Raw genomic sequence first — 23,017 nt, 5'->3', positions numbered from 1 at the left:
AGCGCGCGGAGGCCTGGCGCAGCCCGGAAGGCTCGCACCGGGATCGCGGCCTCCAAGCCAACGAGAGCTACCAGAGAAGCTGCAACCCTACTGGGCGGGACAGGACCTCAAACCGAACTGCTCCTGAAGCCACCGCGCGAGCGCGAGGCCGTGAGCCGCGCAGGCGGCGTGTCTCCACGCCCATGTGCTGCTCGGCTGGTGTCAGCGCCGGGCTGCGGACGAGGCGCCCGTCTTTCTCACCCTCGTCTACCCTGGTCGACACACAGCCACGAACCCTCCAACCCTCCGAGGGCACGAGCCGTTGGGGAGCTACCACCTGGGCCCCCGCCCCTGCTGAGCCCGCCCTGCACGCGGCGCTGAGGCTGCGCCCGGAGGGCCTGGCGCTCAAGGTCAGGACGCTGAGCGCGGGGCTGAGCGTGGGCTGTGGCGGAGGACACGGCCCCGCGGGCAGGAGGACACGGCTCTCCCTATCGCCACGGCCTGGAGCTCCCGGACGCTGGCTCGGAGCCCTCCACATGGCCGTGGGCTCCTCCCCAGCGGGGACCGGGCGCTACGACCGAACACGACGTGGCACGTGCAGGTCTTCCTGAAGCAGAACTCGGGGGGTGAGGGCAGGGAGGTCTCCTCCCAGCAAACCCCAAATCTGAGACATGCTCAGGGGAGACTTACTCCAGGGACACACACCCGTCACAACCGGGAACGTGGGGGACACGCCACCAGGTGCTGCACGGGGCTTCACTGTGGCGGGTGGCTAGAAACAGACAGCGCGTCCCAGCACAGGCGGGAGCAGGGGCGGGGGTGTGGCGGTGGGGGGACGGCCAGGCCGGGACCCAGGCCGTGCCCTCAGCCCTCAGGTAAGCTTAGAGGCGGCCCTGACGCAGCCTGACACGTCTCCACCTGAGCAAGGTCTGGGGTGATGCCGAGTGGGCGTCTGGCCTGCCGAGAAGTGGGGACCTGGGGACACCCATCCGTGGTGGGTGGACGTGCTCGGCCGGGGGTGCTTCTGCCCAGGCCCGGAGCCCACACCAGCCATACCACCAGAGGCCCCTCGTGGTCAGCCGGGGCCTGAGTCGGCTCAGGCCTCGGCTGCACTGGGCTCGGCCCTGAAGGCAGGTTTCTCCTCACGCGCCTCACCCACCGGTCGCTGTGTCTGGCCCACACACCGTCTAGACCCCTGTACGGGGCCGAGTCTCCCCCGTGTGGCTGGCACCTGGCTCCCACGCCCGTGTGGTTCCAGTACAAAACACAGACATGCTCATACAGCTGCATCCACAGAGCGAGACAGTCGCTACGCTGAGAATAGAACCAAACCACGTGCAGCTCTAAGACCCGCACTGCCCCCCGGAGGCCCGGGCCGCGGGCACCCGCCGTTCCCGTCCACAGTCGGTGACGGCAAGTCGGCCTGCACAGAGTACAACGGGAAACATCAGAAACGCTCTCCAGGTTGTTAAAATATCACATAAAAGAGACAGGAAACAGCAAGGAAACATCTAAGAAAAGCAGGCTGCAGTACAACAGGCATCGTTAAGAACAGCTCAGAGGTGCATTAGTTCTGGTGAGAGATATATGAGCAGCAGCTCTTACGAGAGGTCGAGCCCATCCTGTAACTATGGGCTGTCCATACACTGTCATAGTCAGAGTCTTCCGAGAGGTCTGAGGGCTCCAAGCGAGAAAGGCTGCTGCGACGACCCAAGGAGTCTAGACTTGATTGGTCATCATCAGCCAAGACGTGATTATGCATCAGGTCAGTGCCTTGCCATGCTACGACGGGGCGGGGGCGGGGGCGGAGGGGGGGGGGGACAGGCGGGGGGGGGGCGGGAGGACGGCAGGAAGAGCCACAACCAAAACGTGAAAACAAAAGCAAAAGGTGATGGGAAGAGAAGGGAAAGAGAAAATATTGTTAAAAAATGCAACAACATTCATTTCTCCTCATTCATGGCTGGACTGTAATAACGAGCTCATTAATTAGCACAACCCTCAGAGTAAAGCGAGAGCAATTACTATTTCAACCCAAGTCCCCGAACCATCTCCAAACTGCTCTTTGTGACACTCTTGCTCTTAGGCCCTCACTGCATCGTTTTATGACAAATTAAGCTCACGTCCACAAGAACATTCTGAAGACATGTGACAGTGAGCAAGCCTGCTGCACAGCTGAGTAACAAACTGTCTCGGTTGGGAGCATTTACAGGGTCACTGTGGATACGCCGAGTGCAAAACACTTCCCAGGAATCTGTGACTTACTTCTGCAGCAGGCTCTCTGCCAGACTCCATCCAAATCAGCAGAAGCCATTTTAAAGAGGGGGGGGGGTCCCAAACTTACCTTATGGGGGTGACACAGGCCCACTGCCCCTGGCTCCTCCAGCCGCAGGGTGGGCCCATCCCCAGCCCCAGGGTGCTCACCAGCCCTTGGCCAGGGTGAGGGACTGGGGGGAGGGGACACATCTGCTCAACGCCACCGACCTGACACGGACACTCCCCGCAGCACAAAGGGAGACGCGACGGTAACGCCTCTACGGCAGGAAAAGGGCGGAGGGACGTGGGGAACAGAGAGGAGCCCATGTGGCAGGTGACGGTGAGCAGTGACACTGGCCCGGCAGCAGTGGGTGGGCACCTGGGTGGGCTCCGCACAGCAGCACCGGCTCCTCCTGTGCCTGGTCTCAGAGGTAAAGCTGTTCCAAACCACACAAGGGCAAGCAGCCGGCTGACTCGGATTTCTTCGCCTAAATCCCTACTGTCTAGGAAGCCGTTACATCCTTGAGCAAGGAATCGCTACCAAAGCCGCCTGCCCGATGAAGCCTTCTTGGCATCCTGAGTGGAGGTGGACTTGGGGTTAGACAGATCCGCCGTCTTTACTGTACATCCGAGACCGAAAGCTCCTCTGCCCGATCCGTCTCCAGACATCTCAGCTCCACCCCCTTTTCCAGCACCGAGGACCCATCTCCCCCACCTGCCCCTGAGAAGGCCACGTTTGAGGCCAGCTGCAACTGCACGCCCTCGGGGGCCCCAGAGTGCTCAGCCCATAAGATCGACTAAAGACCAAAGTGCATGCACTGGCCAGTGCTTTCCTTCAGCAGGAGAAATGGACACACAACACAGACACCAAGATGAGACCTGCGTACACCAGGGCCCCGTCTCTTGCACGAAGAAACACACGCAGCGCTGGCATCACCCGTTCTGCTCTGTGAGACGACCATCAGCTTAAAATTTCATTTCAAATAGCTGAAGTTGAGAGGAGTAATTCTTTTAAAGTCTCAAATTCAAAACCGAAAAAAACCACGGTCACATTTCCCAGCCTGTTACTCAGCATCCTGTCTCTTAGTGACTGCATGGAACAGTCGCGTCTTAAATGACAAGGACGGTCACAAAACTACCACTCCATCGTCTGCAGACTCACGCCATGGTGAGGCCTTTCCAGGTCCTCCTGCCCCGGACTGGTCACCAGGGACAGGCTTTCTCACCAGAGAACGGACCGAACATCCAAGGGCGTCATCACGGGTGGACACATAAACTCCTGGCCATAAACGAGTTTCCAGATGGGGAGGGGGACACCGGGGCCCCCAGCGCCAGCAAAGGAAGCTCTGGCCTCCTCCTGAACAAACCACATGCACACCCCATCTGAGGCCTCGCCACCCTGTGCTCAACTCCCAAATGCTGGGGAAATTAAAACAGAAAAGCGTCCTCTTCTCACTGTTCACTCAACAGATACAGACTTTTTTCACCTAAGACACTGCGCCCAGTGAGATGCAGGTGAATTCAATGGTACCCATCTCAAAAACTTCTCAATGCAATCATTTTTAAAAGGGGGAGTTGGCTAAAAGAACTTACTCTAGGCTTTTTTTTTTTCTTTTTAGGGCCGCACCTGCGGCATATGGGCCAACTGAAGCTGTAGCGGCCGGTCTACACCACAGTCATAGCAACGCCAGTTCCAAGCCGCATCTGCAACCCACACCACAGCTCACGGCAACACCAGATCCTTAACCCACTGAACGAGGCCAGGGATCGAATCTGCATCCTCATGGATAGTAGTTGGGTTCGTTACAGCTGAGCCACAAAAGGAATGGCCTAGGCTTATGTTTTTGGCAACAATTCTAAGTAGCCAGAAACCAACACACCACCGGCACACTCTGAGCTGACAGACTCCCCCCACTGCCTTCTAAGCCTGACAGGGTTTCTAAATCTGGCCGGCCCTTACACCTCAAGGTTTCCCAGTGGAGCGCTTGTTAGAAATCAGCTCTTTTACTGAACAGCTCAGGCCCATCCCCACGATGCAGGGGTGCTGGCCGAGGATGCGCCCCCATGAGGGACGGACTGCTCAGCCGAGCCAGTCCGGGGCCCCGGCCGTCCCTGGGCACTCACTCGAGTTGAGCGTCTGGCGCGTCTTGGCGCTGGTGCAGTAAGCCTCAATGACCTTCAGGATCTGGGCGTCCTCCTCCAGCGCAGCCGTGCCTGCAAGGACACACGACACGTCACCGGCCAGAAACAACCAGCACAGGTAACCCAGGAATGCGGATCATTAACCAATGACAGGGACAGCTTACAGGTGTTTTCCAATAGTCACAAAACAGTTACATCCTAAAGGACTTTTGTTTGTTTCTGCTGTTGTGTTGTCTTTTTAGGGCCACACCCGCACATATGGAGGGTCCCGGGCTAGGGGCAGAGTTGGAGCTGTGGCTGCCGGCCTACACCACAGCCACAGCCACACTAGGTCTGAGCCGCATGTGCGACCTGCACCACAGCTCACACTACCACCAGATCCCCGACCCACTAGGCAGGGCCAGGAGCCGCACCTGCATCCTCATGGACACCTGTCAGATTTGCTCCCGCTGCACCACAACGGGAGCTCCTGTTCTACGTATTTTTTATCTGCAACCTATCTGGCAAAGCGTTCCTACGCTAAATACACATGAGCTGCCTCACTCACCCCCAAGGCACAGGATGCCCTATCCTGACAGTGAAAAAAGGCACGAAACAGGAACAAACCATTCACAAGAGGACACAGTAGGAAAGAAAAATGCTCATTCTCACAAGAAAAGAAGTGAAAATTAAAACTCCTGTTCTGGAGTTCCCGTTGTGGCGCAGTGGTTAACGAATCCGACAAGAAACCATGAGGTTGCGGGTTCGGTCGCTGCCCTTGCTCAGTGGGTTAACGATCCGGCGTTGCCGTGAGCTGTGGTGCAGGTTGCAGACTCGGCTCGGATCCCCCGTTGCTGTGGCTCTGGCGTAGGCCGGTGGCTACAGCTCCGATTCGACCCCTAGCCTGGGAACCTCCATATGCCGCGGGAGCGGCCCAAGAAATAGCAACAACAACAACAACAACAACAAAGACAAAAAGACCAAAAAAAAAATTAAAACTCCTGTTCTCACACATCCCCTGACGAAGACGAGAACGCACGCGCGTCCTCAGGAGCACGAGCGAATCCGGAATGGAAAAGTCCCCTCCAGCCTCATCTGGGAGGGAGGAGTGACCCCTGGAAGGGCCACCTGACCAAGGGGGCTAAGGCGTCAGCAGCAGCACTTCCTCTCGTCGGGAAAGTCCTGCTGGACGCGATCCAGGACGTGTGCGACGGCTCCACCGTAAACCGTGGGTTCCCCCAGCCTGGCTCCACCGGCCCGCGAGGTCACAGGCGTGTACAGGCTCAGACCCTCAGGCCCAGCACACCTCACACCGTCGGGGCTTACACTCTGTTTTCTGTTCACTAGGCTTTCCCCTTCTCTGAGATCCTACCTATACATTTTGAAAAAACAACGCAGGAAGGATGGAAGGCCGAAGTGTTTATAAGCTGTGCCAACAACCTCCACACCATCTGCCACGGTAGGACACACACACACGGGGCAGGCCCAACACTGCCCAGAGGTAGGCGTCAGCACCAAGAAATGACTCTATTTGGTCCCACATGGTCCAGCCAGCATCTTCTGTGTGGGAGGCCGAGAGGCCGGGGCCTAAAGGCCAGGCTGCCTCTGGCTCCTCGCAAGTTGGCACGGGGGCGCTCAGGCCGGCCCCACAGCAGGGCCCCCGGCCACGGGGTCCCAACCCGGCCTGGGCTCTGCGGCACACGGGGGCTGTGGGGTCGGTACGGCAGCGTCCATCGCTGGCCCTGTGGCTTGGGCGCTGACTGCCGCCCGAGACTCCAGGAAGCCGCCACCCCGTCCCCACGCCGTGCCTGCCGGCCCGGGCCCTCGCCCGCACTCACTCTTCCTCAGCGCGAACTCCTCGTCCGAAGGCTTCCGCTCGGGCTTGCGCTTAGGGAGCAGCTTCTTCATGGTCTTGGGACTCTTGCTAAGATCCTGGGGAGAAGGGGGAGGACGTGCTGAGCAAGCCCTGCAGGGGGAGGCCCGCGGGCAGAGGCGCGGTGCTGCCGTGACGCCGTGAGCTGGTGGGCACTCGGCCGGTGGGCAGCGCCCCTCCCCCCACTCCTGATTTTCCTCTGTCGGCCGCTAGGCGTTCATTTAAAACGAACAGAGAAAAGCTGTCCGGTCCCCTGGACCCGCCAGCTCGTGGCCACACCCAGCGGAGTGCTCCCTGGCCTCCAGGCAGTGGGCACTGAGCTTGGCCCTGTGGGCACAGACACGGCCCCTCCGCCAGGGGCACGGAGCGGGCCCCGCACCTCGGAGCAGGAACAAGAACGAAGGCAGACCCCTCACAGGCCCCAAGCAGCTCATCTATCTTTCAAGTCGCGGCAGAAACACGGGGATTCCCTGGGCGGACGCGCGGCCGAGGCGGAGCTCACCTCCTTGTAGCAGAGCGCAGCCGAGGGCCGCAGCGGCGGCGCGGGGCGCAGGCAGCTCAGGCTCCACGGCTTGGGGGTCTTCGGAGGCTCCAGGGGCCCCCAGTTGATGGTGGTGTGCGGGGTGCCGTGGTGGGAGGGGTGGGGCAGCGTGTGGTAGGTGGGGGTCAGCGGCGCCGGCTTGCTGTCTGCGTGCTTGCTGGACGGGGTGATGGAGTGGGAGGGGAGCTGCGAGGACAGGGCGGGGAGAGCAGACACACCGGTCACCGTCAGAGGACCCCCGCCCGGCATGTTCGCTCCGCTCAAACCGTCCCAGGGAGGTAACCCCGCATCCCGAGCACCTCGCCCAACCTCCGGGCACTCCGTTCCTGGGCCACCTGGGCCAAGCGGGGAGCCGGTGCCCCTGGCCCTGCTTCAGGTCACGGCCGAGCTTGGGTCACGAACAGCAGGATGCTGGGGGGCCAGACCCAGACAGGCCACCCACCACCTTTAATCGCCACCGAGTCACATTTGCGAAAAGGCACTCCGTTTGGTAGAGATGCCCGAGTCTTACAAAAGGAGGCGTCCCCTGCGCGGGCAGCGTGGTGATGAGGAAGGCAACACGCGGCCCTGTACTGCTCACTGCCTGCTGATCCCGGGCTCGGCCAAACTAGGGACCGATCCCCGTGTTTGTAAAAAAAAAAAAAAAAACAAAGAAAATTCCTGAAATCCCCACCACGGCCCAGCGGGTTCCTCCAAATGCAGAGGCTCGAGGCGGCAGCTTCGACCCCTGCTGGGCACAGGGGGTTAAAGGATCGGGCATTACTGCAGCTGTGGCTCGGATTCAATCCCTGGCCCAAGAACTTCCACATGCCATAGATACAGCCATAAAATCAGGGAAACCAACTTCCTGAGACACAGGCCTAGTCCTACCACTGGCTGCTTTTGCGTGACGAGAGCAGGCTACAACTGTCACAGAGACCCTGTTGCCCAAACAGCCCGAAATACTGTCTGTCTTGTGACAGAACCACTTTGCACCACGTCCTGTCCAGCAACAAGGCCACAGAAGGGACAGCGTCCTGTTCTCTCCTTACCTGAAAGGTCCGCAGAGGAGCCCTTCCTGCTACGGAAATGGGTGCTCTTCCAGCTGGACACCGCCAGGCCACAGGGACAGGACACAAAGCCCGACAAGAACCCCCGAGAACGACACACAACACATCGACGCCAAGCAGTGGCGGCTTCTGCTCCCCTGGCACCGGGTGATGGGAAAAGGGACAGGGGAGGCCAGGGTCCAGACACAGAGCCACGTGGAACCGGACACAAGCCTTTGCAAAGGCTCACTTCAGGCTGTCCCAGACAATCGGGGTGAGAGGGCACGTCCCTTTCCTCCTTATATACACACACACACACACACACACACACACACGGACACGGCACGGCCTCAGGACAAATCTAGTCCCGTGACAGCTGAGCAGCTTTCGCATTTGTTCTAAGTATGGAAAAGTGATACGCGGCGCAGCCATCCAAAATCAAACATCACCTGAAGCAAATGAGTAGTTTACCGCCAAAACTGTTGAGAGAAATCGAGTAAAATTTCTCGAGTTCTGCGCTGCACCTGTGACCAGCACGCTACGCCACGGCCGCCACCCGGAGCTAAAACTTCACCGGTGAGGGCGGCGACCATGGATGCGGACTGCGTGGTGGACGCGTCCCAGCAGAGAGCCTAACCAACTGCAAGGGCGGCAGGAGAGCCCGCCAGCGGGAATGCTCCATGGTCCTGAGCCACGTGCAAGAAGGGTGCCTGGTTCGTCGACACGGTCTGCCAGAGAGGCCGGTGTCGCACCCAGGAAACGCCAGCACAGAGACGTTCTGCACACGGACGCCCTGGTGCTCATGTAGCCTGAAACGTTCCACCACCCGCAAAGTTAAGGAGCTGTTGGGCTTTTCTAAGTAGAACATACAGATGTCTTAAAACCAAAGCAATGCGTCAAAAATTACATCTTAATGCCTTCAACATGATTCTGGTCCTCTTCATCCCCGTAAATATTTGTTTTGGGGTTTTTCTGATGAAATTTAATAAATACAATTAAAACTCTCAAAAAGCCCCCCAGGGACCAGTGGATCCCAGGGTTTTGGTTGAAACCCCCTAAGTTCGTCTGCGAAGCTCACTTTGGGCAGAGGCAGCTTCCTGTCTGGGTGCCGCGAACTCGTGTGTGCTTGCGCGCGTGTGTGCACAGGCACGCGAGGAAGCACAACCAGGCCGTCTCACAGGCACTATTTGCTCTCCTGATCTAGATGCCGACCGAGCCTGAAAGCGCTCGGCCACTTGCAGGCCACTGAACGCGAGAGGCCGACCCAGGCTGTGGGGGCAGAGGCGCGGGAGCCCTTACGGTGTGAGACGGCACGGAGTGAGGCTTAATGGTGGGGTTCCCCGCGGACGTGACCTTCGTCTGCTTCTGCAGATGGTCCACCCACTCGTGCAGGTCCTGCTGGTTACTGCACGACACCAGGATCCGCTCGATCATGCTCCCTGGAGAGAGACACAGGCTGACACGAGAAAGCTGGCAGAGCACGCACGCGCGCACACGCACACGCACACACACACACACGCGTGCGCGCACCCCCACAGAGGGTCAGCAGGGTTTCTGCTCGGCCCGCGGAAGGGGCAGCGAGAGGCCCAGAGAGGAGCTGCCCTCATCACCATGACAGATGCATCCGCAACGTCTGTGCCTATCACCTGATATTTCAAATGCATTTCTATGATTTTCACTGTCCTCAAGCTTTGTGATTGTCATTCCTGTCGTTGGTAGCTTTCCCTAAAAAAGACCCCCCCACAAAAAAAAAACAATTAGTGCTTTTCTAGTAAAGAAGGTACAGCTAATAAAGGAAATATTAAATGCTTTTAGAAACGGCAGAAAAACTATCTTCGCAGAGCAAAAACGCTTAGATCATGTATAACACAAAAACCTCCATGTCAAGTAAGAAATCGTAATGGCGTGATCATGAAATGAGCTGGCGAAAAGGCGCAGGGCAGCAAACCAGAACGAAACAGGTTCACCTCATGAGCTGCTGTACACACACACATCAGGACACAAGGGCAGTACACATCGTGATAAAAAAGAAGGAACCAGAGTCTCTGGCAGCTATTCTCAATGATGCTGTTTATCGAAAGGAAGCTCAGATGTGCACTGAGATGCCCAGCAAGTGCCACGTCTGCAGGCAAAACAGGAGACAAAGCGGAACGAGAGGAAAAGTCCACCCGTTACCCACGGCCGTCCACCAGACCGGAAGGCAACAGTCGTGCCGAGCACTGCACATGGCACAGAAACCAGCAGCCAACCCGTCTACCCTGAAAGCACCGGGCTGGCGAGGGGTGGGAACGTCCACGGAGGCCAGAGACGGCTGCAGAGGGGCCATGACAGGTGAGACAACACAAAGGCGGACGTGGGGCCAAGCAAGCGCCGGGAGGTCTACCAGGGCTGAGCCGAGCCGCCCCGCAGGCCTCCCAGCAGGTGGACTGCGGGCTCCTGTTAGCGGGGCAGGGGGGCGCGGGGACCAGAGGTGCCGCCCAACACCTCTCAGTGCATGAAGTGGTCCCCTCCCTCCAGGCAAAGGACCATCCCACCCGGGGCCAACGGGGCAGCCCCACGCAGGCCCCTCATCAGGACGGACACTGCGCATGCCTGCCCAGGGTCCTAAGCCACAGGGGGACCGAGAGCTCAGAGAAGCCCTAAGGAAACAGAGCTGTGGGACTGAGTCCCGCCCAACAGAGACCGGAGAACAGGGCAGAAATGGACACTGACCGCACGGCGGATGGGGGTCACAGCACTGGGAGACCCCCGGGAACCCGCGCAGGTGGGAAAGGGCCCCCAGGGCACGCTCTGCAGGCCAAAGCAGGCCCCGCCCTGCCTCCTGGGGTGTAAAGCACGACACAGGAGGACGCTGACAGAAAAGGACCAAGGTCAGCTAACAGTGGGAGCCACCAGCACGGGACCGGAGCAGGTGCTCCCTCAAGCCAGAGGTCAGCTCAGCAGCAGGCTTACAAATTAGGAGGTGTCATTTTTCTGGGCTTGCTCGTGCGTGTCTGCTTTAATGATTTCAAAGTGCTCCTCCTGGAATTACTGTGTGCTGACAACTCCTTGTTGGGCAGCTAAGCTTTCTGTGCAGGTGCAAACAAGCCTCGGACACTCTGGACTCAGAACCTGCAGGTGCTCTTGCGGGCACCCCCCAAACGGTGTGCTGCGCGTGCAGAGACGCAGCTCAGAACACACAGAGGGCGACCTGGGATGGGGCAGCACCTGGTGACCAGCTGGGCCCAAGACCTGAGCGGACAGGCGGCAGCTCCATCCCCACACAGGCAGGGCAGAGAGCCGTGCCGAAGACACCAGCACGCGCACAGAGGAAGCCCAGGCACCCGGTGCTGCACTTTCAATCTGTGTCACAAGCAGAAAAGCTCTCCCTGCACTTTCTTCTTCAGTCAGCTCCCGTATCCCCACAAAGAAAACCCGAGAAAACGACAAAAAATAAAAGGGCTAAATCGTCACTTGCTGCCACCAATGCTACCCATGACTTTCGTGGTGGCACTCGGCTCACAAGCCAGCTGGGCTGCGCCGCCCGCCAAGCCAGCCCGCTGCAGCGCCCACCGTGCGGCCAGGACCGCAGGTGGGGCCGGGGCGGGCCTCACACTTCCGCCCGCTGCCTTCTTCACGCTCAGGGGACCACAAGGGCCCTACGCTGCAGGCCCGGGGACACACAGGTGGGGGCGTGTGCACATACCCGAAGGCGACGCGGGGCACACGACACTGCACACAACACACACACAGACGCCTGCAGACGTTAACGCAGACATGCAAGCCTGGAAATGCTGCTCAGATTCTCAATAAACAAATACAAATTTAAAACGTGTTTTACCTGATATATGAAACCACTCATCCTAGGACTGGCAGACAACATCAGCAAGATATTTGGGAAGAGCAGAAGGTATCTTTCGTTCTTTTCCTAGTGGAAAAGAACAAATTCAAGTAACTCTTTAAAAATGCATGTTTACAAATGTGAGGACAAATATTAGGCCTTATGCAATACTACAGCATACTTCCTGTTTAGATACTCCGCTCTGCCAAGTGCAATAGATAAATTAAACGAAAACTAAGGCTGTATTCTCAGACTCACAAGTAGTCCATGTGACACCTTCTTATAAAATCTGGTTAAGGAGTTTGGCTCTGCCGTTAACTCTCAACTAGGCTGAAGTTTTTCATCTGTGGTTGCCAGAAAATGGAGGAAAAGATCTCGTAAAGTTTTTGTGGGAGTGGGTGGCCAGGTGGAGCCCGCAAGCTGAAGGAGGGCAGGACAGAACGCCGAATGGATTCCCGTCCATCGACAGGTCCCGGCACCCGCCTAGAACCCAGACGCGTCAACCCCATGGTGTTTCCATCTGTCCCAATTCACACGGAAGACCTAAGAGCATGATCTATGGGTTAAAAATCACTTGCTTCAAGGATGCAACAGGCAAGACCACAAGTCAAGGACAAACAGGTCCAAGAATCCAGAAAGGCAGGCAGCACTGCCAGAGCGGCCGTGAGACGCCGCCCACAGAGGGACGCCGGCGGGAGGCGGGCAGGGCTGCAGGCAGAGGCCTTGGAGGAGAGGCTGCCGCAGCTGAAGAAGCGCTGGAGGCTGCTCTCAGCACAGGCCCTGGGAAGCCCAGTGGCCCAGAGCCTCACCCCGACGAGGCTCTGCAGCGTGGCCGTCACCCAAGTCACTCTGTGAGCGCCGTCCGCCGGTGCTTTGCAGAATTATTTCGCAAAGAAAGCACTCCGGGCAACGATACCATACGTTTTTAAAATGGTTTAAAAGTATAGGATGTAAAAAACGTTTCTGGAAAGATCTGGGGTTTTTGATCAATGAGGCAGACTCGAAAGTCAGCCTTTCCTGTGGTACCAAGTCCAGTTCCGACAGGCAGGAGGAACAGGCGTGGTGAGCCTAAGGGTCAGCTTTCTTGCTGTCCTGAGAGTCTCACATTTGATAATGGGTCACCAGCATATTTTGGTCACTTTATTTTTCACAAAGGGAAAGTAAAATTCAAAAAGAGGCACTTGTTTAGGGACCCAGCTGACACGGAACTCCTGTGAACAGAGAGACAGACTGCTCAATTTTCATTGTGTGGGGCTGTCCTAAAAGTCTGGCTTCATCTCTCACTTAGACCAAACCCCTAAGACAACCGTGATTCCCCAAATCGAGCGCCCATCAGGCTCCGTCACGGCAAAGTGTGATGATCTAAACCACGGAGACGGCAGGCTCCCCGCAATGTCGGCGCCGGGAGCAGCTCCTGCCGGGCAGACGTGCCCCTGCGGCAGACGCCTGCCAAGCGGGCCTCCTAACGAGGGAGCCTCGGACTGCAGGCCTGCCTGGGCACCCTTTCAGCTGGAGAGGCTGAGTGTGGCTCATCGTGGCCGGGTCTAAACAGGTCACGTGGTCCCGACCAGCTGAGCCTCTCCCAGCGCAGGAAGCCGCTTTTACAGGCGGCAAAGATAAAGGGCAGACAGCCAATTCCGATACAGGACAGCGGCCCATGAAATGCTATCATCGTCTGGCGTTCCTTTAAAACTGTGTATCACAGGATCGTGAAAGCCTGACATTCTACAGGATTCACGATCTTGACGGCTGTGGCCGAGGCGCCCTAGAAAGCACTTAGAAAACAAATTTAATGCAAGCTGCACGCAGCTCTCAACTCGACCTCTGTCCCAGGAAATCGAATGGCTGCAGAGCACAAGGCAGACGCTGGAGTGAGAGCGAGGCTGGGCCAGCAGCCCGGGCCTGCGGCTCACCCGGCTGCCGGGGCTCACCCGGCTGCCGGGGCTCACCTGGCCTCCGGGGCTCACCTCGCTGCTGGGGCTCACCCCGCTGCCGGGGCTCACCTGGCCTCCGGGGCTCACCCGGCTTCCGGGGCTCACCTGGCCTCCGGGGCTCACCTGGCCTCCGGGGCTCACCTCGCTGCCGGGGCTCACCCCGCTGCCGGGGCTCACCTGGCCTCCGGGGCTCACCTCGCTGCCGGGGCTCACCCCGCTGCCGGGGCTCACCTGGCCTCCGGGGCTCACCCGGCTTCCGGGGCTCACCTCGCTGCCGGGGCTCACCCCGCTGCCGGGGCTCACCTGGCCTCCGGGGCTCACCTGGCCTCCGGGGCTCACCTCGCTCCCGGGGCTCACCCGGCCTCCGGGGCTCACCTCGCTGCCGGGGCTCACCCGGCCGCCGGGGCTCACCCGGCCTCCGGGGCTCACCTCGCTGCCGGGGCTCACCCGGCCTCCGGGGCTCACCTGGCCTCCGGGGCTCACCTGGCCTCCGGGGCTCACCCGGCCTCCGGGGCTCACCTCGCTGCCGGCGCACTGAATCAGGACCTGGGACATGTGAATGACGTGCCCCAGGGTCTTGATGTCGTCCCCCTCCCAGCTCCGGATGGCTTCCGTCAGGATCTGCAGCTCCAGCTCCTTCCTTTTCCGTACTTCCTGACACTGGGCCTGAGAAACACAGAACGCTGTGCCAGGGGACGGCAGGCCAGAGCCGAATCCTGCTGTCACGCTGTGCATCTCGCGTCCCAGGACAGCCCAGCCCTGCGCAGAGTGACCGTGAACTCCCACGTGCGGAGTCAGGGCAAGAGAGACCCACGACCGCTCCGAGACGACAAGACTGTTTTAGAAAAGCAGAGCAAACCCGGCCCTCTCAGAAGAACTGTGACCTGCACACGAAAAACATCTTCCCATCTTCCTAGTGAAAGAGACCGAGAGGGAAAAGCACCACTCGTGATATAAAAAAGGGGACACGTTCCAGCAACAGTCGGCAAGACCCCATGACAGCAGACAGAAAGAAGCGCCAGGATTCCCTCTCACGCTTTGTCCCGAAAGACACCGTGGAAAGAGGTTCAACATGCGTTCTAAGTCATTTTAAGTAGCTACAGCATTATGTGGTAGGTACCTTTCAAAAAATTTAAATAATTCTCATTTTTCTGGTACCCACGTTCCAGCAAAGGCTGAGAGTTTACCGGCCATGGAGCAGCGACTACGCTTGTATTTTTAGTCATCAGAGTGAACCCAGAGCAGAATTCACAAGCAGTTTTTTTATGACCCAGCTTAAACAACTTCTCTGCATTCATTTGCCGTAAAGTGTCTGACTGGAAAAAGAATCAGAATGGGGCTCAGTCACTTACTGAGAGGTTTTTGAAGGCGGTCATGGATTTCTGAATATCTTGTCTGTCTGGATGATAATCCTTTGAGGAAAAGAAACACACTATTAGCTTCATAAGGAAAAGTGCTGCCTTAGAAAGGCACTCTCTGCAGACGGGCTCACAGTTTTGACCCTGGCACTGCCCTACTCTCCCCAGCAGCAGCGTGCTGCTCCTCCGGCTTCAAGGGCGTCAGGGAGCGGGTGGACAGTCACTTGGACCCCACCCTGCAGGAGGCCAGCGCACCGCCTGGCTGCTGGTCCAGCCTCTGCCGCTCCGGCCCCAGCAGGCCGGACGCTGCCCTCTGGGAGGCAGCTCGCCTCGCCGCAGCCACGCCCGGAACCGGAACCCCCGTTTCTGCCAGCCCGCAGCCTGATACCTGCAAATACGGTCATCCTGTCGTGACTATCATTACTCGCTTGCTCACCCCACATTCCTGCAGTGACGGCTCAGTGCTATTTAAACATCAGCCTGATGCTTCCTAGCCACCAGGAACTGTTCTGTCGGCAGCAGTGGGTGACAGAGCCGAGAGGGGAAAAACGACTTCAGACTTAACATTGAGTGACAGGCCGCTGGCAGAGCCCTCCTGCCGGTTCTGGCCCGGACTCCTCTCCCCGGGGAGGGGTGGGGGTGGGGGGCTGGCGGGGCGCGGCCCTACCTCCATGTGCCTCTCCAGCTCCTTGAGCAGCGCGGGGTACTTGTCCAGACGCATGAACGGCTTGCTGAGGCCGGTGGTCAGCACGAGCACCCCCGGGCTGCTGGCGCCCTTCATCTCCATGAACTCGCCCAGCTCCTCGCTGACCCGAGAGCGGCCCCGCGGGAGAGAAGAGGCCACGGTTAGAGCTCAGAAGGGCCGGCGGAACACGACCACGCGGGGTGCATGCCACCGCTCCCCAGGAGAAGAGCCACGTGCAGGACAGCAACAGCACGGCTGCCCACGCACGAGAGGCCCTCACGCGCGCGTGTCCCCGTGTGAGCTGCCTTCTTCGAGCCGGAGCAGAATCCGAGCGTCTGGGACCCGAAGGCGCTGAAGCACGAGAGGGGACACTCGGATGACGGCCCCAGGCCCCAGAGCGCAGGGGACACGGCCGCGCGACGCAGCCATGCACAGCCGCAAGGACTCAGGCTTTCCACGTGCAAGAGCAGGTTCACGTCAGTTTCGTTTCACGCTCACAACAGTGAGGCGGAAAGTCATCCCCACACGCAGATGAGGAGCCGGGGGCACAGGCAGACGCGACGAGGCTCCCATCGCCGCCGCCCAGCCCCCAGCCCCGCGCACGCTGCCGCCCAGGAGCTCCGTCCGGGCCAGCGGCTGTGGCCAGGGTCACAGCTGCGGATCAAGCTCTGTCCCCGACACGTTATGACTTGTTTTTTTGACAAACAAAGGCTCTTTCAGCTTAATTTCTACTGATGCTGGAAATCCTTACTCAGCTGTCCCCTCATTTACTGAAAGGACACTGTGGGCTGCAAAGTGGCCACAGGCGCTCAGGGGACTATCAGGCAGCCAGGAAAAGCGTGGCAATTAAAGCACCGGAGAAAACAAAAGTCACACCACAGCGGAAGTCACGAACCCAGAACCCGTTCAACACAGGCAGCCGCGCCCTAATGCTGGCTGCTGTCACAAGATAATGCAAAAGGTCCCAACCAGCTGACGCAACAGAACCAGTGGTTCTGAATGTACCTTCTCAAGATTCACACTCAGAACTCAAACCACCACAACGCAAGCAACGTTAAGACCGCAGATAAGACTTTAAAATCAAAATGCTACTTTAAATCAATCCTTCAAAAGTAATATTCAAGAAAGAAAAACACACCCAGATTAATCTCGCCCTAAGCGTGGCAGCTCTAAGACCTCCACAAGGTAGCGGTTACAAGCTAAGATCCCAGGAGGCGAAGTGAAGGCTGACGGGCCACGAGCCCCCCAGGAGCCCGCTCTCGATTCCACGCCTGCGCTGCGGCCGCGGGTCTGACCTGCAGAGCCCAGGGGGCTCAGGGCACGCATCCCGCTGCCACAGCTCCGTCTCTGGGCTCACACTGCCAGGGCGCTGGGGACACGGCTCAGGGAGGGCAGAGGGCCCCACGCAGAGACACAAGCTGAGGTTCAGCTGCGACACAAGCGGGCGTTAAGTAGCAGCAGAGACGCGGGTGAAGGGCACAGCTTGGGAAACAACTTTCCAGGGAACTTTAAATGCCACCTTTGGGACAGAGCCTCGCACCCATGAGGCCCATGTCTGGTTAGAATCAGTCCCCCCAACTGCCCAGCCCCCCGCGAGGATCCACCTCCGACCAAAACAGGGTGAGGAGAGAGGAGGGCGCCGGCGGCCTGAGGCGCGCCTGCCACCCGCTCGCCCGCATCTCGGCGGCCGTGCCAGCACTCCGAGAGCGTCTTCCCCGCCCCTCGCTCGCGTGCCCACCCCCCCAGCGCGGCCAGGTGCCCCGACAGCCCCTGCTGCCCCGCTGCCCCTGCTTCCCCGCCTCCCTGCCGCCCCTGGGGCGGGAGGGCAATGGCAGGCATATTGGTCCTCGGCTCCCCGCCGCGCTGCACCCGGCCAGGCTCGCTGCACCCAGGGGCTGGGCCTCCACCGCACCCGACGAAAGAGATTAGAATCCTTCCGCTCTTAAGCCCGCGGGAAATCGAGAGAATGAGGCGGGCCGATACGGAGGGAAGAAGGGGCGGCGCCAGGCGCTCTGCCCACGTCCTGCTTCCCGCCCACAGCCCCCGGGGCCAACAGGCAGAAGACTGGGGGGGGGGGGGTTGTCCCCAAGGCCCTCCCAGCAGGCATTCACCTCGATGCCACTGACACAATCTTTCCATTTATGGGTTAAAAAACTTGTCAACTGCCGTTTTCAAAAGAAACCGTAAGAATCTTCCCGAAACACTTACTCCCAAAGCGTGCCCTCGGAAGTGGAGCCTCCGCGCTGGCTGAGGGCCGAGGCCCCTCCAGGCCCCCAGGCCCCCCCAGGCCCCCCACCCCAGGGAACCACCTGTACTCGGTCTCCTCGGCTTACTCCTGCTTCAGGTGGAAAAGCAAACGCTAACCGTCTCCCACTTCCTGTTTCCCTACAAAACCCAGTCCCCACTGGGCAGGGACGCCTATGCTTCTGTAGACCCAGGTCCGCCCCACGCGGAGGCGTCACCTGCCAGCCCGGCCCCTTCGGCCACCGTCCATTACACGAGTGACTTCTGAGACTTCTTAGCGGTAGTTCCCGGGCACGCATTTCGAGGGTCAGTGTTGAATAAACAAGTGGACATTAGCCCTGCGATTCAGGTACGACTACAGAAAGAGCTGCTCTGGGGGAGGGGGCCCCAGATGCATCCCCCTCCCCCGCCCCCGCAAGTGCCCCGGACGCACCTGTGCTGGGTGAGGACGCTCACTGCAGACGGGTGGTTGGCACAATACGCCAGGTACAGGGTCTTCATCTGCGGCATCAGGCTTAGGAAGCAGCCTCCGACTCTCTGCTGGGCCTCGGGCACCCTGCAGACAGGTGACACGAGGGGAGCCGTCCTGAGTCCCAGGACCAGTGCCGACAGAAACGGGAGTCGGCAGGGCCCTGTGCACCCTGCAGGACGACATGCACGGGCCCCGACCTGCTCCTATACCGGCGCCAGCGGGGTGGTGGCCTCGGAAGCCGCTCCGCCACAAGGCAGTGAGCTTAGCCGTCCTTTCCTCCCACGTCCAGACGCCAGGGCCTGTGCACGGGTCCAGGCCTCCTTGGGCAGGAGAAAAGCAGACGCCAGGAAGCCTCCCGTTTTGCAGCGTAAGGAGAGACAGGACACATGGCATCCAGACAGGGACTTGACCAAACACAACCACCGGCTCTCCCTTCCGGGGGTGGGGGCCCTGGAGCCAGAGCGGCCCGGAGGCCCTCCTCTCCTGCCAATCCCACTCTAACCAGCGATTGCGGTCCTTTCTTCCAGAAGGACCGAAAAGACGAAAAAGAGAGGACGACGACGAGCACCAACTCCGGAAGCTGAGAAGCAGGTGGCGCAGAGTCCGACTCGGCAGGCAGCTCGGACCCGGGGCCCAGGCCACGCCCAGCAGGGAGGCCCCTGGGCAGCAGGTGCTCTCACCTCTGCTCACCTCGAGGTCGCTGCAGGGACTGCAGCAGGGGTCTCGCACTGAAAAGGGGCGGGAGAGGGCCCAGCCACCCCCCACCCCACCCCCGGCAAGAGCCCGGCACTCCGGGAGGAGCGGGTGCTTCAGGGCAGGAAAGCCGAAGGGCTCCTCTCCCTGGGGAAGGTGACCCAGAGAGACTGTAACCAAGAACCAGGAACACCGCGGTGGCCAGCAAAACAGCGGCCAGCACTGCCCCTCAGCGCTCAGGGCGCCATCCAAAGTGGAAGACGACGTACAGATCACCAAATGCTTCTGGAAAAACAACAGGATGACAAAGAACAAGAGGGGGATTTTAGGGGAAAGAATGGAGCAGTTACTCTTGGGGCAGAAAACCACTCACAGAACTGCAACTGACCCTGAGAGAAGTAACAGAAGGTGCTCCATCCATTTAAAACACAGAAATGATGCTTTGAAGAACACTCAGGACGGAAATTAAAGAGTTTCCGGAAACTAAAATGACAGCACATCCGCCACTGGGAAACGGGAAAATGAAGTTCCGGAACCCTCCAGCCTAACGGGGCAGAAAGACAACATCAGGAGGCCAGGCCAGCAGACCCGCGCCAGGAAAAGCCTTCCAGGTTCAGAAACACGAGAAGCAAAGGCAAGGAAAGCTCACGCGACTCGGCAGACTGAAGGTCCGGTCTCCGCGTGGAACGCGCCCAAGGGGCACCAGAGACCCCAACCGCGCACGCGCACAGGGCTTCAGAGGTCCAGAATCGAGCAGTCAGCCACAGGACCTTGGGACAACACGGAGCCCTGGCACTTCCCACCAGTCTGTGCCCATCTGAGCCACACCTAAGGGTGAACCACCAAGCCCTGCTCTCTCAGGACGTTCCTGGAGCCCAGGAGGGAGCGACGGGTGTCAGCTTGGGGGCGGGAGAACTGCAGCCGGGACCCGGGACCCCGCGCAGGGCGGAGGGAGAGCTGGAGGGTCCAGAGAGACTTCCTCTCCTGTCACATGCCGTGACTGCCTGTGTCGAGGGCACTGGAGGGGATTAGGTGGTGGGGAAGGGAGAGAGGGCAGGTTCGGCGCCGTCATGGCTAAGTGAGAAAAGGACGAGTCCAGAGCAGGAGAGGCCCCAGGTGGCAGAGCGCCGCTCAGCTGCCAATGGCACCTGCATGGCGAGTGCCCTCGGTGCCCAAGACCATCAGCCCGCAACAGGCATGCGCTTCTAACCGAGTTGCTGCTCAGCTCACCTGTTCTGGCCGGAAGCGGAAGGAAGCCGGCACCTGCACTGCCTGCAGCCTCCTGCCAAGCGTGAGCCCCTAGTGGGTTTTAACAGCCCTTGGGGCTGAGTCACGGTTCTGTGTACCGGCAGGATAAACAGTCACTGACTCAACAAACCAACATCGCCCACTTACCCAGGCGCTGGGAATAGATGAAAACAGAGCAAGAAATGGTCTCTACTTAAAAGTGACTGCGAGCTTCCAGGAGAATGGGAAGCGCGTACAAAATAAACTGAATATAAGACAGAGAAGGCACCTGGATTTTATAAGATGCAGAGGGAGGCAACCACGGGGAGCGTTGGGGGGGGTCGCTTCTCGGCCCCCAGGGGCAGCGAGACGCCTGCTTTCTGAGCTGAGGCACAAGGAGGGAAGGAGCAGAGAGACGGGGGGTGGGGCCCATAGGGGAGGGACCCCCACAGCTCAGGTCCTGGCCTCCTAGCTCAGCTCTCCCTCATAAGGTGGCCCATACAAGACAGCTGTGAACAAACACAAATAGCCAGGGACCACCCTAAGTTTCTGAGCAGAGCTTGGACAAGAGGCTGGTAGAGAGACGGACACTCAGGGCCACCCAGAGGTCAGGGCCAGGTCAGGAGGTCCACGCAGGATAAAAGAAGGACAAGGCCAGCCTGGGCCGGGACAGTATCAGCTCAAGGGCAGGATAGCCGCTACCACAAGAAAGAGAACTCCTTTCAGGATAGAAGGATGCATGAAAAAGTGCACAAGCTACAAGAACTCTGGGCACAGGGTGACCCGTGCACTGGGGAGACTGGAGGGAGGATGGATGGGTAGAGGGATGGATGGAGGGAGGGACAGGTGGACGGACGGAGGGACAGGTGGATGAATGGGTGGAAGGAGGGAGGGAGGGGTGGAGGGAGGGAGGGGTGGGTGGATGGGTGGATGGAGGGAGAGATGGGTGGGTGGGTGGATGAATGGATGCAGAAGCAAGTGATGAGAGAGGCTGAACCACTCCCCAGGGAGCAAGGCTGGCACAAGCTGCAGAGACCTTGGGGAGCACGCTTGATTCCAGAAACTCCAACCACAATGACGTTCGATGTGAAGCGAAGTCGCTTTACTAACCTTCCACAAAAGCATTTTACCAAACGGTTGCTGCTCAGTGATTTGCAAGACAACTGGTATTGTTTAAACATGGAAAAGAACCGTAACAAAACAGTAACAAAATACGCCCATTTCTCCAGCTTCCACCGGCCCCCTCCTCCAGACCACGCACAGAGGGGCAGTCCTTGCCACAAAGGAAGCGTGGGGCCGAGCTTTGGGAGTCACCCCACCAGGTGCCCGGCCCGGCCTGAGACGTCCCACTGCCCCGAGGCCACTGTCCCGAGGCATCAGCCACAGTCAAGAGCCACCTCCCATAGAAGCTAATGACACACCTGATCTTATCCCCACTCCTGGCACAGAGCTCCTAAAACCCGTGGACCTCTCAAGTGACAGGGCTGTCTCCTGTTACCCACAGGGCACCCCTTTAAGTACCCGCAACATCGCCCGGCAGCTGAGGCTGGGGAACCGACCAGAGGATGGCAGGGCTGGAACCTCCGCCCTCCCTCCCCAGCCCTCCAGGGAGACCTCTAGTTCCATCAAGCCCAGCTCTGGAAGAGGCCTCCCCAAAACCCCAAACAGCGGGGGCCAGAGCTTCCGGGCTGCAGGAGCCCTGCAGGTGCTGGGGAAGAGGGCAGGGAGCAACACGGCCTCCCCCACGCCCCTCCCCCCGGCTCCTGCTCCCGAGTTGTGGCCCTTTAACAAACCCACAAACACAAGTAAAGCCACTTGTCTGAGTTCTGAGGCAAAGCAAATCACCGGCGAGCTGGGTGGAAGCGTGGAGAGGCGGCCGCCGTGCGGGGCTGGCGGCGGAGTGGGCAGTCCCTTGGGGCGTGACCACGACCGTGGGGCAGCAGCGGCGGAGTGGCTGGCACGGCCTCGGCCTGGCTAATCCCGCTTGCCCGCGGTGCCCGGCTCTCCTTCAGAGCTCTCCACACGGTGGTCTGTGATTACCTCTGCGGTTTAACCATCCGTCTCCTGCCCCGGACTCTGCGCTCCCTGAGGTCAGGGCTCACGTCTGTCCAGCGAGCATGTGCGGCACGTGCTGAATAAATCAGCACAGAATGCACGAGCGGCCCCGAGCAAACTGGGTGTTTCTGGCTCTGAATGACCTAAAACCCACGTCAGAAAAACCAAGTACACACACACAAGGGACAGAAGGCGCCCCTGTCGGTACAGCCCAGCATGTGCTCCCCTCGGCACAGGGCGGCACGTGAGGCACCCAGGCCCTGCCGCCTGCCCTGCCTCCTCCCTTGCCAGGGGCTCCTCACCCGTCATCCCCCGGCCCCCTGGCCTTTAGAATCACCACTGGAGGAAGGCCCCTCTCCTTCCTCTGGAGGCCAGTAGAGCCCTCCTACCAAAACAGTCTGGAACACAGCTTTACTATAAAAGGTGATAAGCCTAAAAGACCCACGATTACCTAGGTGCCGACTTCAAAACTGTGAATTCTAAGAGTCCGTCTCTCTTGACCCTTTAAAAACCACTGACATCAATCTGAACGTTGCAACATTTAGCGTCTTACTTACTTGGTGCATTCTTCTAAAGACTGTACAAGCATTTGCTGGAAAGAACATATTTCTTCCAGGTTGCCCATTAAATACGACATGTTTGCTGAACTTAACCTAGAGCAAGAAGAACAACAGTGAAACCAAGGGAACAGTTTGACCTACATTCCCTGCCCCACCCCTCCCCGCCCAGGGCCC

The 23,017-nt window shown here is 59.2% G+C and overlaps 1 protein-coding gene and 1 long non-coding RNA gene across 39 annotated transcripts in view; both read right to left on the bottom strand.

The window, feature by feature from the left end:
* The window catches only part of ARHGEF7 (Rho guanine nucleotide exchange factor 7), a 104,113-nt gene that overhangs the window by 9,129 nt on the left and 71,967 nt on the right, over positions 1-23,017 (bottom strand). For 26 of the 38 annotated variants that reach the window (XR_014819968.1, XR_014819969.1, XR_014819972.1 and 23 more), the window contains 11 exons: positions 22,841-22,936; positions 18,270-18,392; positions 15,575-15,713; positions 14,902-14,961; positions 14,069-14,215; positions 11,616-11,702; positions 9,442-9,520; positions 9,095-9,234; positions 6,729-6,953; positions 6,192-6,285; positions 4,357-4,446 (listed from right to left, as the gene is read on the bottom strand). Coding sequence is in view for 29 of the 38 variants with exons in the window: in XM_084982317.1 (XP_084838443.1) it covers positions 4,357-4,446; positions 6,192-6,285; positions 6,729-6,953; positions 9,095-9,234; positions 9,442-9,520; positions 11,616-11,702; positions 14,069-14,215; positions 14,902-14,961; positions 15,575-15,713; positions 18,270-18,392; positions 22,841-22,936 (1,280 nt within the window). In the remaining 9 variants the exon portion in view is untranslated. Of the gene's footprint in view, positions 1-1,584; positions 1,762-1,839; positions 4,447-6,191; positions 6,286-6,728; positions 6,954-9,094; positions 9,235-9,441; positions 9,521-11,615; positions 11,703-14,068; positions 14,216-14,901; positions 14,962-15,574; positions 15,714-18,269; positions 18,393-22,840; positions 22,937-23,017 lie in introns of all 38 variants that reach the window. The other 12 variants (XR_014819967.1, XM_021065922.2, XM_084982315.1 and 9 more) reach the window with 2 other exon arrangements.
* Positions 18,506-20,238, bottom strand: LOC146398737 (uncharacterized). Its single transcript, XR_014819981.1, has 3 exons — positions 19,651-20,238; positions 19,390-19,545; positions 18,506-19,286 (listed from the first exon to the last, which is right to left on the bottom strand). It is a non-coding gene; the product is annotated as an uncharacterized LOC146398737 (long non-coding RNA).

The sequence above is a fragment of the Sus scrofa genome, chromosome 11 (genome assembly GCF_054392235.1).
Source record: "Sus scrofa isolate SSC_HxYL_T2T_F1_AM1 chromosome 11, Sscrofa_HxYL_maternal_Yorkshire_Landrace_v2.0, whole genome shotgun sequence".
Lineage (NCBI taxonomy): Eukaryota > Metazoa > Chordata > Mammalia > Artiodactyla > Suidae > Sus > Sus scrofa.
This window is presented reverse-complemented; position numbering and strand designations above follow the sequence as displayed.